Here is a 15,299-nt window from a genome sequence, read left to right on the forward strand (position 1 = left end):
ATTAAAATATAAGATAAAAAGGTCATATATTGTTATTAAAAATATAAAATATATATATAAATAAACACAAATTAAAATAAATAAATATAAAGGTCATAGTATATTATGCCATTAAAAATACAATATAAAAAATCATATAATATGTGATTAAAATATAATATAAAAAGGTCATATTATATTATGTTGTTAAAATATAAAATGAAAAAGTCATATCGCTCTAAGAACTGGAGTTTTTGCACTTCAGATTAAAATATGAACATCTCAGTGAATTATCTTTATTAAAATCATATTTACAGCAGCTGTTAACCTCAGAACTGTGACATGAATCAGCGAAAGTCGTCATAACACATCAAAGCAAACCACTGAAAGTCACAATTAAAATTCCCGTTCCATGAAAAACACCTGAACGTATTTTACATTCATATTTGTACGACACTGCACAACAAGAACACGTTTAATAAGGGGTGATGTGGTGATGTCATCAGGAGGAGACAAACGTGCTGTGACACTGTGGAGCACAGCGACCATCGTGTTCATTACACCGTGTTCCCATAAACCAGTCCGCTCTCTTTTAATCAAGACATTTTTACAGGCATCACTGTCCACAGAGTCCCATCACTTCTCAGGACCCTTCGTCCACCGTCAGCTCCTGCAGAGCGTCCAGCTGCTCTGTTTGGTTCTCCTCCTCCTGCTCCTCTGTTTGGTTCTCCTCCTCCTGATGCTCTGTTTGGTTCTCCTCCTGATGCTCTGTTTGGTTCTCCTCCTCCTGCTCCTCTGTTTGGTTCTCCTGCTCCTGATGCTCTGTTTGGTTCTCCTCCTGATGCTCTGTTTGGTTCTCCTCCTGCTCTTCTGTTTGGTTCTCCTCCTCCTCCTCCTGATGCTCTGTTTGGTTCTCCTCCTGATGCTCTGTTTGGTTCTCCTCCTCCTGCTCCTCTGTTTGGTTCTCCTGCTCCTGATGCTCTGTTTGGTTCTCCTCCTGATGCTCTGTTTGGTTCTCCTCCTGCTCTTCTGTTTGGTTCTCCTCCTCCTGCTCCTGATGCTCTGTTTGGTTCTCCTCCTGATGCTCTGTTTGGTTCTCCTCCTGATGCTCTGTTTGGTTCTCCTCCTCCTGCTCCTCTGTTTGGTTCTCCTGCTCCTGATGCTCTGTTTGGTTCTCCTCCTGATGCTCTGTTTGGTTCTCCTCCTGCTCTTCTGTTTGGTTCTCCTCCTCCTGCTCCTGATGCTCTGTTTGGTTCTCCTCCTGATGCTCTGTTTGGTTCTCCTCCTGATGCTCTGTTTGGTTCTCCTCCAGCTCCTCTGTTTGGATCTCCTCCTCCTGCTCCTCTGACGCCTCCTCTGCCTCCTCACCCTGCAGTTTCTCCTCCGTCTTTGGTTCCTCACGTACGTTCTCCAGGTTCTCCGAGCTCTCGAAACAGCCAGAGTCCCGCGGCTCCTTGGCGTTCTGCCCGGATCTGTCCTCCTCCTCTGGCTCTGACTCGTCTTCAGCTGCATGGGGACGAAGAGAATCACTTTTTAATACAGAAGAACTTCCTGGACTCTGCTTTTTATTATTGTTTATTTTAACAAATGTACAGTTTCTCATTATAAAAACAGCTCCAACTTACTTCATATAAACAAGGAAATGTAAAATGATGTTCATGTTGACACTCAGATGGGCATATAACTATAACATTATTAATAGATGATAGAAGCTCATAATAAAGGAGTTAATCATATCTAAATTAGAAAAAATAATTTTAAATCCATTAAAACTAGAGGGGCAAACAGCCTCCTCCCTTGTCTAATAGATTTTTAATAAAAAAATCTTTCTCTCACTGATCCGTAAACTCAAGTGACCAAGCCCAGCTTCACACTGTGAGAGAAATGCTGCGAAAACGGAGCCTGTGAAATATAAAACTATGCAGCTGAGGTAGAAAAAACATGATGGTAGCATTAAGTATTCCACAAAGACACGTTTTTACGTAAAACTGATGTCTGAGTGGCACAAAGTGACTCTGAAATCAGCATTACTGAGACTTTTCCCTCAGTTCCATTGAAATTCTCATTGCAGCATCGTTCTGAAAGGTTACTGCAGCGAGTGCACCTACAGTCTTTGAGCAGTTCAGAGGCGTTCAGGATCTTGGAGCGCTTGTCTGGGTCTGTGATGTTCAGCTCGTTGAGGTGAGACTCCTTCAGCCCTGCAAAGTCCTCCAGGCTCTGGAAACCGTGCATGGACAAAAGAGAACTCAGCTCCTGAAACACAGGAACATAAAACACGAGCTTTTAGACGGATAACCATGATTATGACGGGAACCACAGAACAAGGGCGCAGGTTTCTGTTCAACATTGGGGGGGGGGGGGGGGGGGGGGGTCTGGAGGTCCACCGGGAGAAAATTTTGACACTTAACGTCCTGCACTAAGGGGGATTTTTATGCAACAATTTATGGCACAAAGGTGACAATTTAAAATCTAAATCCCATCTAATGACTCTATAAAACCTATACTGCAGCCAGCCACCAGGGGCGATGGTGAAGCTTTGGCGTCTTCTTCACATACGGTCTAGGTATGTTGTAGAAACTCACAGTAAGACCGATGCTGTCCAGAACCTCCTCCAGGGATTTGGGTTTAGACTTGGATCGGCGGTTCTTGCTGTTGCAGCGTCTCCTCCTGGACGGGGGGCTCTCGTCGGGCAGCAGGTTGACGTAGATGAACTTGAAGGAGCCCATTTTGTTGTTGAGCTTCCCCGTCCAGGTCCCCACGGGAGGCTTCTCAATGATGTAGATGATGTCTCCTTTCTGTACGAGAGATGACGCACGAACATCAGGCTTAGTCATGATTATGACACACGGATAAAAGGACGAATTAAAGACAGACCTTGAGAGCAAGAAACATCATCCAGTTACTCAAGATAACAATCACTTACGCAGACGCACAGCAGAGGAAATGAAAAGCTGCTCAAACACCAGACTTTTCTCTCTGTGTGCTCTTGTATACTTTGCAAAGCAGTGACACAACCACTACTGAAATGATCCTGTTCTTGTTACAGTCAGTAATGAGTCGTGTAGCTCCAACTCTGCCTTGAGGAATAATAATCAAACCCTTCTTGATCCACTCGGTTAACAAGCTCCCTGGAGGACGACTTGAAGAGTCTGCAGAAGAAAATCAGAGACAGTGAGGTCGACTCCCGCCCTCTGAGACTCACTTGGAGTTTGAGCGACTCCACGTCGTACGGGCTGGGAGTGAAGTCTGTGTGCACCAGAGCTCGACCACAGAACGGCCCGTTGTAAGAGACGCCGTTCTCCTCCAGCCTCATGCTGTCCCTCTGGCAGTAGCCACTGTCCAGGCTCTGTCTGTCGCTGCCTGAGGTGGACAGATAAGAAGCACGGTCAGATTCACCCTGAGCCTTCACATACGTTTGGTTTCTTTGCCTGTATGTCCACAGCTTTCAAATATCTGCTTATTAATAGGAAGAGGAGGGCTTCAGTGTTTGAGAAAGATGAACACTAGGTTGATCTGACATTCTGAGCTAAAATGTCATTTTTTTAAAATGTTGCACGACCAATATTACAGGATTTTATCATGTTATTTCTTTGTCTAACTTCTATTTTGAGATGCTTTAGGTTTGCATGTTTTGGGGATGTAAACAAGAAGTAAACAGAGTGAGCTGTGGGCCACAACTTCAGCTCTAAATTTGTTTACATTTTGGCAAATTGGTACAATTAAAAGCATCCTGAATTATCTTTTAGCAGTTCCTGTTTGCACTGTTACTATGGATATACACATGGGTTCATAGGTAGGACGCAGGGGACACGTCCCTCTCAATATTCAGTAAATTTGTCCCCTCTGAGTAAAAACATGTAAGTACCTGAGGGCTTTTATTTTGAAGAACCGCTAAAATAAAACTCATAGATGCAACAAAGCCTCCAGTAAAGTCAGGGGGCAGTGTGCAAAGTCAAAAGCTGCGGTTCAAACCTGCCATAAAACGTACATAAGAAGTGGTGTTGAGGCTCTGCTTTGGTACATGGAATAAACGCAGTAAAAGCTGCTCTGACAGCCTCAAATTAGAGGGAAAATAATAAAATATAATGAATAAAATAATTTAACTAAAAGGCCAAATTCTAGTCCGTCAACTACAACAGCGAGCATTAGGATCACAGTTAAAAAATAATTTATATTCTAAGATTTGGAGACTTGAGTAGTAACAGAACATGCTTCTTTGAGTCATATTATGATAGTTTTGTATTTTGTAGTTTTCCTTTACATAAATAAAACATTAAAATCATTAATTGGTGCGTAAAAATCCACCTGAATGCAGGAAATTGAGAGTATGATGCTCAAAATGTTCTGGCAGTGAACTCCCTGACCCCCTGCTTAAAGCATTTCTTCACTTTCTGGCATTTTACACTTTTCTTTTGTAACCTTAAAATGCTCCTAATAAGCGTATGCCACACTAAAATGTAAAAGAAATCCACCAACTCTCATGTAACGCTTTGGAGGGAAGCGTTTGTGAGACATGCAGATATGTTTCCCCCTCAGTGCTGAAGGAAATCTGCACCCTTGGATAAACAGACAACTGTCATTGGACTTTGATACTGAAGAAAACTTTAAACATGTGATGATTATCAGGAGACTTGTGCACTGAAAAGGTGTTCTCGTCAGATTGTACAAGTAGAATAGTGGACATGTAGCGCCTTTCTAGTCTTCTGACTACTCAAGGCGCTTTCACAGTGTTTGTCACATTCACCCATTCACACTGATGGCAGTGGACATCTACATACCATCTAATCTAATCATTCACACCACACTTACACACCCATGCGCATTTCAGTGTCTTGCCCAAGGACAATTCGACATGCGGACCGGGGGAGGTGGGGATCAAACCACCGATCTCTCTAATGGAGGACTACCCACTCTTCCACTGAGCCCCAGTCGCCCCAGCAGATTGGTGGACGTTCATGGACGTCAGTGATAAATACATCATCTTAAAGTGTTAGTAACTGAATCTAATTCTAACATGTGAATCATGTCTGTGTGTGTGATCTGAGTTTTGACTCGGCTTCACAGAGACGCAGGTGTGAACTTACTGCCTGAGAGCTGGCGGGTGATGGTGCCGGGCGCGGTGTCCTCGGACCCCGAGGAGCACACAGACGTCCTCTGTCCTGCACTCAGATCAGGAAGCCAATCAGGAGAGACCGGAGACAGCTCCTCGCCGCTCTCACCCTGGAGACACAGAGGACACCTTCAGTCCACTCAAACAATAATTAATGAGTCTGAAGCTTTTCTTAGGAATCGTTTTTAGCCCTGAAAGTGACAAAATATAGTAAACAAATATAATCAATAAGGAAAATGAATGAGTAAATGAAATAAGCTAAAAAAGATAAACGGAAGAGTAGAATAAATAATGTTTACGTTTATTTTATGAACTTTATGGCAGTTAAATGAAAAGCTTTATATTACTTTTCACTCTCAATTTCAATTATTTGACTAACAATATTATTTATTTATAAATGCTTAACCTTTTACTACCTTTGATCAGTGATTATAATTTAACAGATTCCTTTTTTAATTATAGTTTTTCCCTCTATAACACACAACAACGTCAACAACACATCATTTGTAGTTTTTAAAGTTTAGAGCTCTGAACTTAACCAAACTTTGCTAAATGTTCAAGTGAATGTAATATTACTGTGTAAAAATACTCCATTACATGAGAGCAAACGTGCAGAAGTGTTATCAGAAAAGAAGTGTTATCAGAAAATGTGCTTAAAGTATCTAAAGTTTAAGTATTCAATATGAAAAATCTCTTCTTTACTTCACTGTACTTTATATTATCAGATGTGTGTCACATTTACGTGTTTAGTTTTAACTTCTTTATATTGTTGGTTAATTTATTCTACAACAGCACGTCACAGTCTAATAAAAGTAAAAAAAAGTACAATGTTTCCCTCTGAATTGTGTAGTAGAAGTGTAACATGGCATAAAATAAAAAAATCTAATGGAAATGACAGGCACTTGTATTTTTAATTGATTTCAGCAGCTGAGTAAATGTACTTAAGTGACTTTGCACCACTGAAAATAAACCAACTGAGACTTTCTGCTTTTATTTTGAAAACCACATTTGTCCACTAGATGGAGACAATTTAAATCTTTTTGTAACAACAGCAGCTTTTATTTATAGGATGTAAAGATGGGGTTTTGTATCAGCGATCATTTATTGTTCAAGTATTATTATTATTATTATTTAAGATGCTGTTTAAAATATATTGTTACTGTGACTTGAGTGTAACTGATTTTACCCCTTCTTCAGCCAGAGCCTTCTGCACCATCTTGGAGGTTTTGCGGGTCATGGTGCGTGAGATGACGTTGCGCCATTTCTTCCCCAGTTTGCTGCCACTTTTCACTGCTTCCTCTGCCGTTACAGCCTCGGCCACCTGAGAGGAGAGTGAAGAAAAGAACATTTAGACTTATATTTGTTATTGTTTTTAATTGGGGGCGGTAGTAGCTAAGTCCATAGGTGACTGGGCTAGGAACTAGAAGGTTGCTGGTTCGAGTCCCTGTGTGGACCATGAATGGAGTGGCTGGAGAGGTGTCAGTTCTTCTCCTGGGCACTGCCGATGTGCTGTTGAGCAAGGCACCGAACCCCCAACTGCTTGGGTTGCTGGTCACTGGCAGCCCCCTGGCTCTAATATCTCTCCATTGGGTGTGTGTAAAAATTGAATTTTCATCATTCGCGGGACAAATAAAGGAATTCTTCTTCTCTCTATCGTATTGCCGATACTCTGGATAACAGGCAACAATAAGCCCTGGTCTTCTTCTTCTTGGTGTCTTTTCTTAATTAATTAGTTATTGTGTCAAAATGGATCAGTGTAAACATGTATAATAATGTTTTTGTCTGTTGCATATTCACACAAACTGTTACGATTTGTTCCTTATCATGTATAACCAAACATAAATTCATTAAGAAAATTCACAAGTTAAAAATATCATCAACTATTTAAGGACAGTGTTATGAAATGTGCTTCAACTTAATTTAAATAAAGCGACGTTTGAGTGAATTTATAAAACTCTCACTGTGGTTCACACGAGCATCGCTGTCAAGAATTCACAAACTAGAAAACCCACAGATTTTGTGGTGAAGGGGGTTTACACACACACACACACACACAGACACACAGACACACAGACACACAGACACACAGACACATACACACACAGACACACACACACACACACACACACACACACACACACACACACACACAGAAACACCCACACACAGACACACACACACACACACAGACACACACACACACACAGACACACACACACACACCAAATACACACACACACACACACATACACACGCACACACACGCACACACACACACACCATACAGACACACACACACAGACACACACACACACACATACACACAGACACACACACGCTCATACACATACACACGCACACACACACACACACACACACACTCACACACACACACACACACACACACGCACACACACACACACTCACACTCTATTGCGGCCAGGTGCTTGAAAGCAGCGTTACAAACATAACTCTGTCTGCAGCCCGACACTGTGGGCTGGGAAATGAAAGCTAATGATGTTTTCAGTATTTTTATGGAGGCACTTAGTTTCACCAAGCGTTCTGAGGACACAGAGGTCGAGTCTTCTCTCATTTACAGCGGAACGTGAAGCAGAAGTGCTGTTAGATTTAGGGAAACAGAAGGAAAGCTGTATGAGACTTTTTAAACATTCAACATCATTTTGTGGCTTCAACAAACTGGTTTATGTTATCAAAGTAAAAGACTATAATAGTAAACTGTAACAGGGAGTTTACTTGTGTGATTTTGATATGGTGCTCTGTTTTATTAAAGTTTTTAGTTTATTTGCCCAAAGGAAGTAATAAAAACAGAAGTATATATTAACAAACAGCGTAAATTGTGCAGGTGAGGTAAGAAACTCCAAAGTGCTTATTTACATTTATCATAACTAGTGCAGTGTCAATTCAATTCAATTCAATTCAATTTTATTTATAGTGCCAAATCATAACAAATGTTACCTCAGGACACTTTACAGACTAGGTATAGACCACACTCTATGACATATTTATGATAAACATAGACCCAACAATTCCTCTGTAGAGTACGGTGACAACGTAAACCTTCCCTATAACAGGCAGGAACGTCAGACAGACCCAGCTCTGTGGAGGACGGACATCTGTCTGCACCGGTTGGGGAGGAAGAAAAGGAGAGAGAAAGAGAGAAAAGACGGACAGATGGACAGAGAGAGACAAAGACAGACACAAAGACAGACCCGTTCGGAGCGGGCCAATAACCGCTCGTACATTCAACTTCACACTCGACACTCTCTGGGGTCCTCAGCAGTTCACCTGCCGGGTGTGAAGTCGGTCGGATCAACGGTTCTAAAGACACGTGAAGGACAGTGACACATACCTGCTGCACACAGGCAGAGATTTCTTCCTTTATAGTTTGATGATGCTGTTACAGCGCCACATGCTGTCCACTCAGACTTCACATCTACACGTGTCCATCAAATGTGGTTGCAATTGCACAAAACGCTTAAGAGATATGACATTTTGTAATATACAGCATTTGAGTAAACTTTGACGGCCAACTATAACAAAAGTAGTGACAGACCGATACATCGGCGGCCGATATTTTCAGCGGGCTGCAGCGTTCACCGATTCAGCATTATTTACAGACAGGCGTCCACAGGCAGCTCCGTGTTGATAGAGACGTCCTTTTTAAGTTTAATAAATGTTCCTTTTTTAAAAAAAATTGAGACTCGTAACATTTTTCATCATCATCGTGTCATTTTTATGATGTTATTTGAGGGAGTAAAATTCAGAATGGGCTCCAAATATCGGTTCAAGAAAATCGCAGTCCATATCGGTCATCTGCTAAGGGCTGATGAAAAAAAATCGGTATCGGCATCGGTCCTAAAAAACCCATACTGGTTAAAACTGTATGAAACATCAAAAATGTGATCTTTTTCCAGCCTGGTCCAGAGACGTTCTGTACCAACTTTGGTAATTACTGCTCGAAATTTGTAGGAGGAGCGACGATAAAACAGATTTGGACGTAATTAAAATGATCCAAAAAACAATCTAGATTGAAATGGGTGTGGCTTAGAAAAATGGACAGATTTGTCTGGATCCGCAGAATGTAGAATTACGCAGTTAATCAAGAAAGAGCTCATCAGATCACAAAATTCCTACCAGCCGACGAGCAAAGGTCGGGACAAAGTGTTGTAGAGGAGGAACCGGAGCTCGCTGGAGCAGTTTCTCTCAACAGTCCCCCGTCATCTCATTTTCATCAAAGCTGTTGAAGGATATTTTAGTCTATATTTTTAATCCTGTTCCCTTCAATTACCTAAGTTTAGTGTATGGCTTCAGAGTGTAGAGCAAGGGTGTCAAACTGATCCAGTAAAGGGCCGTGTGGCTGCAGGTTTTCATTCCAACTGATCAAAAACACACCTGGTCCAACAAATCAACTGTGTGAAGACAGTTCAGGTGAGTGAGTGAGTCGAGTCAGGTGTGTTCTTGCTTGGTTGGAATGAAAATCTGCTGCCACACGGCCCTTTACTGGATCAGTTTGACACCCCTGGTGTAGAGGAACGTAGAAAAAAAGAGATTTTGTTTCTGAAACGTACGGTTGAAAAATAACCGTCCAAAATGTAAAGGTTGTTATTGTGTCCCCACCATCTGGACACATTTCCAACACAGAGCACATCACTGAGCCCTCAGCAACATTAAGTACGTCGATTTAACTGTTCTCTAGATTCCTCGTTTTATAATTATATACTATGGATATAGAAGAAGAAGAAGAAGAAGAATTCCTTTATTAGTCCTGCGAATGGGGAAATTCAATTTTTTTTTTTCATGTTACACACACACAGGCCTGAAATACACACACACACATGCTCAGACAGGACCTATATACATGCAACCAATGGAGGGATGTTGGAGCGAGGGGGCTGCCAGTGACTGGCGCCCCAGGCGGTTGGGGGTTTGGTCCACACTCCATTCATGGTCCACACGGACTCAAACCAGCAACCTTCTGGTTACCTGCCCAGTGACCTATGGACTGAGCTACTACCAACCCCCATATGTGATATGATTAGATATAAAAAATAAGAAAAAGAAAATAAAGTAGTAGTAGTTATAACTCAAATTCTCCCGTCAAACTTAACATTAACACGTTTCCGTGCACTCGTGGGCTGTGCTCATGACTCTGTCTCACCACACCAAATGATTTAGACTCTGCATTAAACAGTGAAGAGAGGTAACTGTCTGACAAACACACAGACAGGGCTGCGACAGTTTAATAGAGAGATATAAATGCATAATATTGAATTAATCCTCTGGGGGAGGACCTTCTGGTTAAATGCTTCTGCAACTGTCTGTCTGACACGGAGGCTCTCTGCTTGAGCGCTCAGCGGACATCCTGTCTGCGTGCTGCAGTCATCTGGGCTCTGTGCAACGCTTCTCGTTCTTACTTCCTCTCCTCTTCTACACTTCTACGCTTATTTGTCCTCCAACTTCCACTCAGGGTACACAGAAGTCAAACGTTAAGTGAACTTGTGTGTTGGAACATTTGCCCGCACAGTGCAGCAGTGTGTCGAATCAGGAAGCAAAACTGTGCACATCTGTAACTGATAACACTTTGTCCTTTGTGCACTTTGGTATCAGTGTCTTTCAGGATCTGGATGAAGTGATCACAGCAGGACAGATGAGGAACAACGTGATAAACCTTCTGCCTTTTAGGAACTAAAAACTTACGTACTTCTACGTCTCACAACTGTGATGTATTGTATGTCAGATGGCGTGTTTGGGTTTGAGTCCAACTTACGTTCTCCTCCAAGGAAAGCTCCCTCTCTAACGCAACAGGAGAGGTGGGTTTGTGCTTCATAAAGTCCTTGAAGCTGCTGGACCTCTGCAGAGAAAGCTGGAAACACACAAAGAATTACATTAATATTGAAATCATAATAAGAAAAGCTCAGAGCAAAATGGCCAACGTTAAACTTTCACCACAAAGCAAATGGTTAACAACGAAAAGTCATTTACAGAACAACTTCAGACACGTCCATTTGTTGTTTGGTGGTTTTTTACTGTAATGCAACACTGATAACACTCATTTCAGTTGTACACACACACACACACACACACACACACACACACACACACACACACACACACACACACACACACACACACACACACACACACACACACACACACACACATACACACACACACGTTCTTATCTCCAAATGTGTGAACAGGATAAATCTGCAGAGGGATTTCTCAGAAGGAACAACAGTCCTTGTGTCTCCTCACAGTTCAAAGATAAAGTCATGAATCTGGGTCACTAACATCTGCACGTTGCTACTGGAGCCGCGTCTGAATCATCTCATAAAAGTAGTTTAGCAAGAAGGAAGGGATGGAAATGATGTGTGGGGATCCACGAGTCCCAATAAAAACTCTGCATTATAAGACCAAAGACACATAACGGACAGAAAAATCTAAATGTCTAATAAAGTGCTTTTAATGGATTTTCTATGTTTTATTCTCTCTGAATTTAACTGTCTTGTTTTTTTGTGACTATCTAGTTTATGTTTGCTTACTTTAGTGTGTTCATCACTTGTTGTTTTGTGATTTCACCTGTGCAATCTGTCTCTCACATGACATGTGCTGTATATGATTTGCCTTGACGAATACATAAAACAATAACTGGATTTCATCACTGAACTCAATGCCAGTGTGAAGAGACGTGTGTGTGTGTGTGTGAATAAACCCTCTGTAACATTCTCTGCACTGAATTCAAAGTTTGGAAAAGACTTATTTTCATTATCGACTTATTTGAGAATCATTTTTCTGGGTTTATCGTTTAAAACATCAGAAAATAGAGAGGAACGTTTGTCGTTTTCTCCAAATAATTAAAAATACAAATTAACAAAACTCCATCCTCATATTTGAGGAGGTGGATCTTGGGGATTTTCAGGCACCTGTGCTTTAAAAATGACTTAAACAATTAATTATTTAATTATAAAAATCTTAGTTACACTTCGGTTTAACTTAGAGATTCAGTAAATTTCTCCACAATGTTTTCATAATAGATTATCTGTGTAGACTGCTGACTAATAATCACTGAAACTGTCACTTTATCCTGACAGCACAATGAGACAGTTGATCTGTGAAAAAGTCATGTATCTCTACCTCTCTGTCTAACTGCTCCAAATGTCATCTGCTAGATTCACTGCACCTGACCAACAACCAATCAGAGCGGAGGAGTCTCTGACGCATTAACTGCTCTGAACTCCGATCAAACTGTGAAACTAGGCAGCGCTGATCGAACATGTGTTGAATATTTCTCACAGGTGTTTTCAGAAACATTTTTTAGTCTCTGTTTATCGGTAAAATAAGAAAGTTTGTGGGCGGGGCTTTGTTTTGGCTCAACTTGGTCACAAACGTTCTTATTTTACTGATAAAAATAAACAGAAATATGTTTCTGACAACACTTTATGTGAGAAATATTCAACACAGTAACAGAACATTGATTCATGGTGGATCAGCGCTTCCTAGTTTCACAGTTTGATCGGAGTTTGACGTTGAATCAGAGACTCTTCGGCTGAGTGGTTGATTTTCTTTGGAAACTAGCAGATGCCATTAGCAGCACCCAAAAAAGAAATAAACACACAAAACAGCTGCTGATTATCTGTCGATCAACTAATTAAAGAACTGAATCTCTCAGCACAAGTCTGCATGTCACTTGCTTAAACTGAAGACTTATTTTGAACCAAAAAAGTCAAAGTTTATGTTCTTTTGCATAACTTTCCCATCCTCCAGTGTCCTTTATCTCTAGTGGAAACTTTATCTAATTTTCCATATAACCACACGCCGCTGTGCATGATCTTATCATCCTTCTCGAGTCTTTGTTGAAACCACAGGAAATGGGCAAAGCTTGAGCAACCGCTGGCAGCCAATCATTGCAGACGGCTGACGGTATCTGTCTGTGTCTAACCTGAAGACTTTAACCACCAGCACAGTCTTAATAAATTACCTACATTATTATGAAGCTATGAAGAGTTTTACAGTTAATTGTCTGTTTTTCTTGCCACACTTCTCCCTAAAAAGCCACAAAGCTTTCAGATAAATCAATCTTCTATTAACGCTGATACTCGCAGAGCAGTGACTCCTGTCCTGGAACAATGACGCTCCAGCCTCGATTATCACCGGTGACAACTGTGTTCGGAGATGATTGCCGAGAACAAAGACAATGTGATGTGTAATGACAAGGCGTGAATGTCACCACAGGGGGGTAGATGTGGATGGAAAGTAAGGGCACTGGTGCTGAGCGTAGGAAGCTCGTTTTCATGGTGGCTGCTGGAGCCGAAGCCGCAAAGACTGTTATGACTCAAAGTACATCTGCAGCAATGATTCACCCTGCCAGAATAGAGGAACTTTGCTTTTCTATAAAAAAATATGTTGAAGCCAGAGCGCATTTAGACACTTTTAAAAAGGAAAAAAAAATTACAGATGGTACTGAGCTTTAAGTTGTGTGTGTGTGTGTGTGTGTGTGTGTGTGGGTTCCTTCAGCTTCACCACAAACGCTTGTACCAACTTGAGCAGACATCCTGTGTGGAGGCGATGTGCACACAAAGACAGCTGTGCGAGATGTTGAAATGCAAACATCAAGTGTTTGAAAGTATCTCATAAAGACCTCTTCACAATCACAGTCTGAAACATTTTACATTTACAAAAAATGTGAGCAAATTAACTTCCGAAACAACCAAAAACTCACCTTCTTCTTCTGCACCTGCACCTGCTCTTTCTCCTTCTCCGAGGCGTTGGAGGGCTTTCGCCTCAACATCTTCCTCTCCAGTGGTCCTTCAGAAAGCTCTCTGGAGAAAAACCTGTGAGAGCGATACACCGGTCTTAATCAGTGAGGGTTTCTGTCACCGTGCTGTCACTGCCACAGTTGTCAGATTAAAAAAAGAAGAAGGTAGAGCTGCACTCTGCTGCAGAAGCTGAGAGGAAGTCACGTGGCCACAGGAGCTGAAGAGGCAAACCCTGTTTTCGGTCCTCTGGTTTACACACAGGCTCGTGGCTTTTGTTGCATGTTTTTCTCAGCCCTGAAAATGCTCTGTGGCAGACTGAAACGAAACACACGGAACAGGTCATGAGAGTGTCATCACAACTCAGTTTTCAGATTAAAAGGTTTAAAAGAACGTGTTTTCTTCTTCTTCTTCTTCTTCTTCTTCTTCTTCTTCTTCTTCTTCTGTGAATCTTGCTTTAAACAAGTCCATTTGTTATGTTGTGATCAATCCCCTCCCTGGTTACTCATATTTTCCTTGTGTTCAGATAAAATCTCTCTAAGGGATCATCGATGAGCATGTGTTTTAAAAGTAGATGCACACGATTTATCTACTGATCCATTTAAAACAGCATCAAAGTCTGTTTTTAACAGAATATTCTCTGCTCGAGCTCACCTAAAAGCAAAATGACAACGAATCCTTCAGCTTCACCTGTTCACCTGACTTTAAGTTTAGATAAGACACTCGACTGAACTCCTGTTACTAAAGACATATGAACTAAACACAGACTCTTGCCTCCATCACAGAGTTGTCGCCACAGAAGAAATAAAGAGGAAACACTGAAGAGAGAGACTGAATATAGTGAAAAATACAACAACCGGATCGGATATCGGCTACGATATTGAGTAATTACCTGGATCAGATATCGCATGAATGAGGCCGCTCTAGTCATTTCTTTTTTATTAATATATCCCACAGCAGTACAGTTACAGCGATCTAGTATCTTCATTTCTATGTTTGCAACACCGGTTAGGGCTTTATATTACATTTTAAAATATCTGTTTGCAGTGCACTTTACATGGAAGTGTTATTTATTTATTTTTGCTGCTAATGTACACTTTGTTCTTTGTTGATAAACAAGTACATTTATATGTGTTAATTCATTACCTTTATTTTAAATAAGGCTAAATGTTTATGTCAAGCCTGATGCCTTCGCTCACATGCAAAGGTAAGCGCTTCATTCATTCAACAGTAGGACCGGATCGTCATTGGCCGATACGCTCAGCCCAGGTATCGGGTTGGATTGGAAAAAACTGGATCCGTGCATCTCTACAAAGTACATAACAAGCTTTATTTAACTGCATATCACTCTGTTACAGTGGACACGTAAGGACCATATACAGTATGTCATGGAGGATAATCTTGTCATATCACCCGAGCACAGTATAGCCTAATGT

At 41.2% G+C, this 15,299-nt stretch overlaps 1 protein-coding gene across 1 annotated transcript; it reads right to left on the minus strand.

The window, feature by feature from the left end:
• Positions 1-276: 276 nt before the first annotated feature.
• sash3 (SAM and SH3 domain containing 3) lies at positions 277-13,996 on the minus strand. Its single transcript, XM_083915233.1, has 8 exons — positions 13,830-13,996; positions 10,878-10,973; positions 6,276-6,410; positions 5,064-5,199; positions 3,182-3,339; positions 2,562-2,774; positions 2,088-2,232; positions 277-1,485 (listed from the first exon to the last, which is right to left on the minus strand). The coding sequence occupies exons 1-8, from the start codon at positions 13,896-13,898 to the stop codon at positions 623-625; spliced, it is 1,815 nt and encodes a 604-aa protein (XP_083771359.1). The 5' UTR covers positions 13,899-13,996; the 3' UTR covers positions 277-622.
• Positions 13,997-15,299: the final 1,303 nt, after the last annotated feature.

Source organism: Echiichthys vipera, assembly GCF_963691815.1.
Source record: "Echiichthys vipera genome assembly, chromosome: 6".
In the NCBI taxonomy this organism is placed as follows: domain Eukaryota; kingdom Metazoa; phylum Chordata; class Actinopteri; order Perciformes; family Trachinidae; genus Echiichthys; species Echiichthys vipera.

What these genes read in the sequence shown, in the direction of transcription:
- sash3 (XM_083915233.1), bottom strand. Translation starts at nt 13,898, where the DNA reads ATGTTGAGGCGAAAGCCCTCCAACGCCTCGGAGAAGGAGAAAGAGCAG. An exon ending in TGCAGGTGCAGAAGAAGAAG is followed by an intron (nt 10,974 to 13,829) that starts GTGAGTTTTTGG and finishes GTGTGTTTCCAG; the next exon opens with CTTTCTCTGCAGAGGTCCAG. An exon ending in TGGACAGCATCGGTCTTACT is followed by an intron (nt 2,233 to 2,561) that starts GTGAGTTTCTAC and finishes CCTGTGTTTCAG; the next exon opens with GAGCTGAGTTCTCTTTTGTC.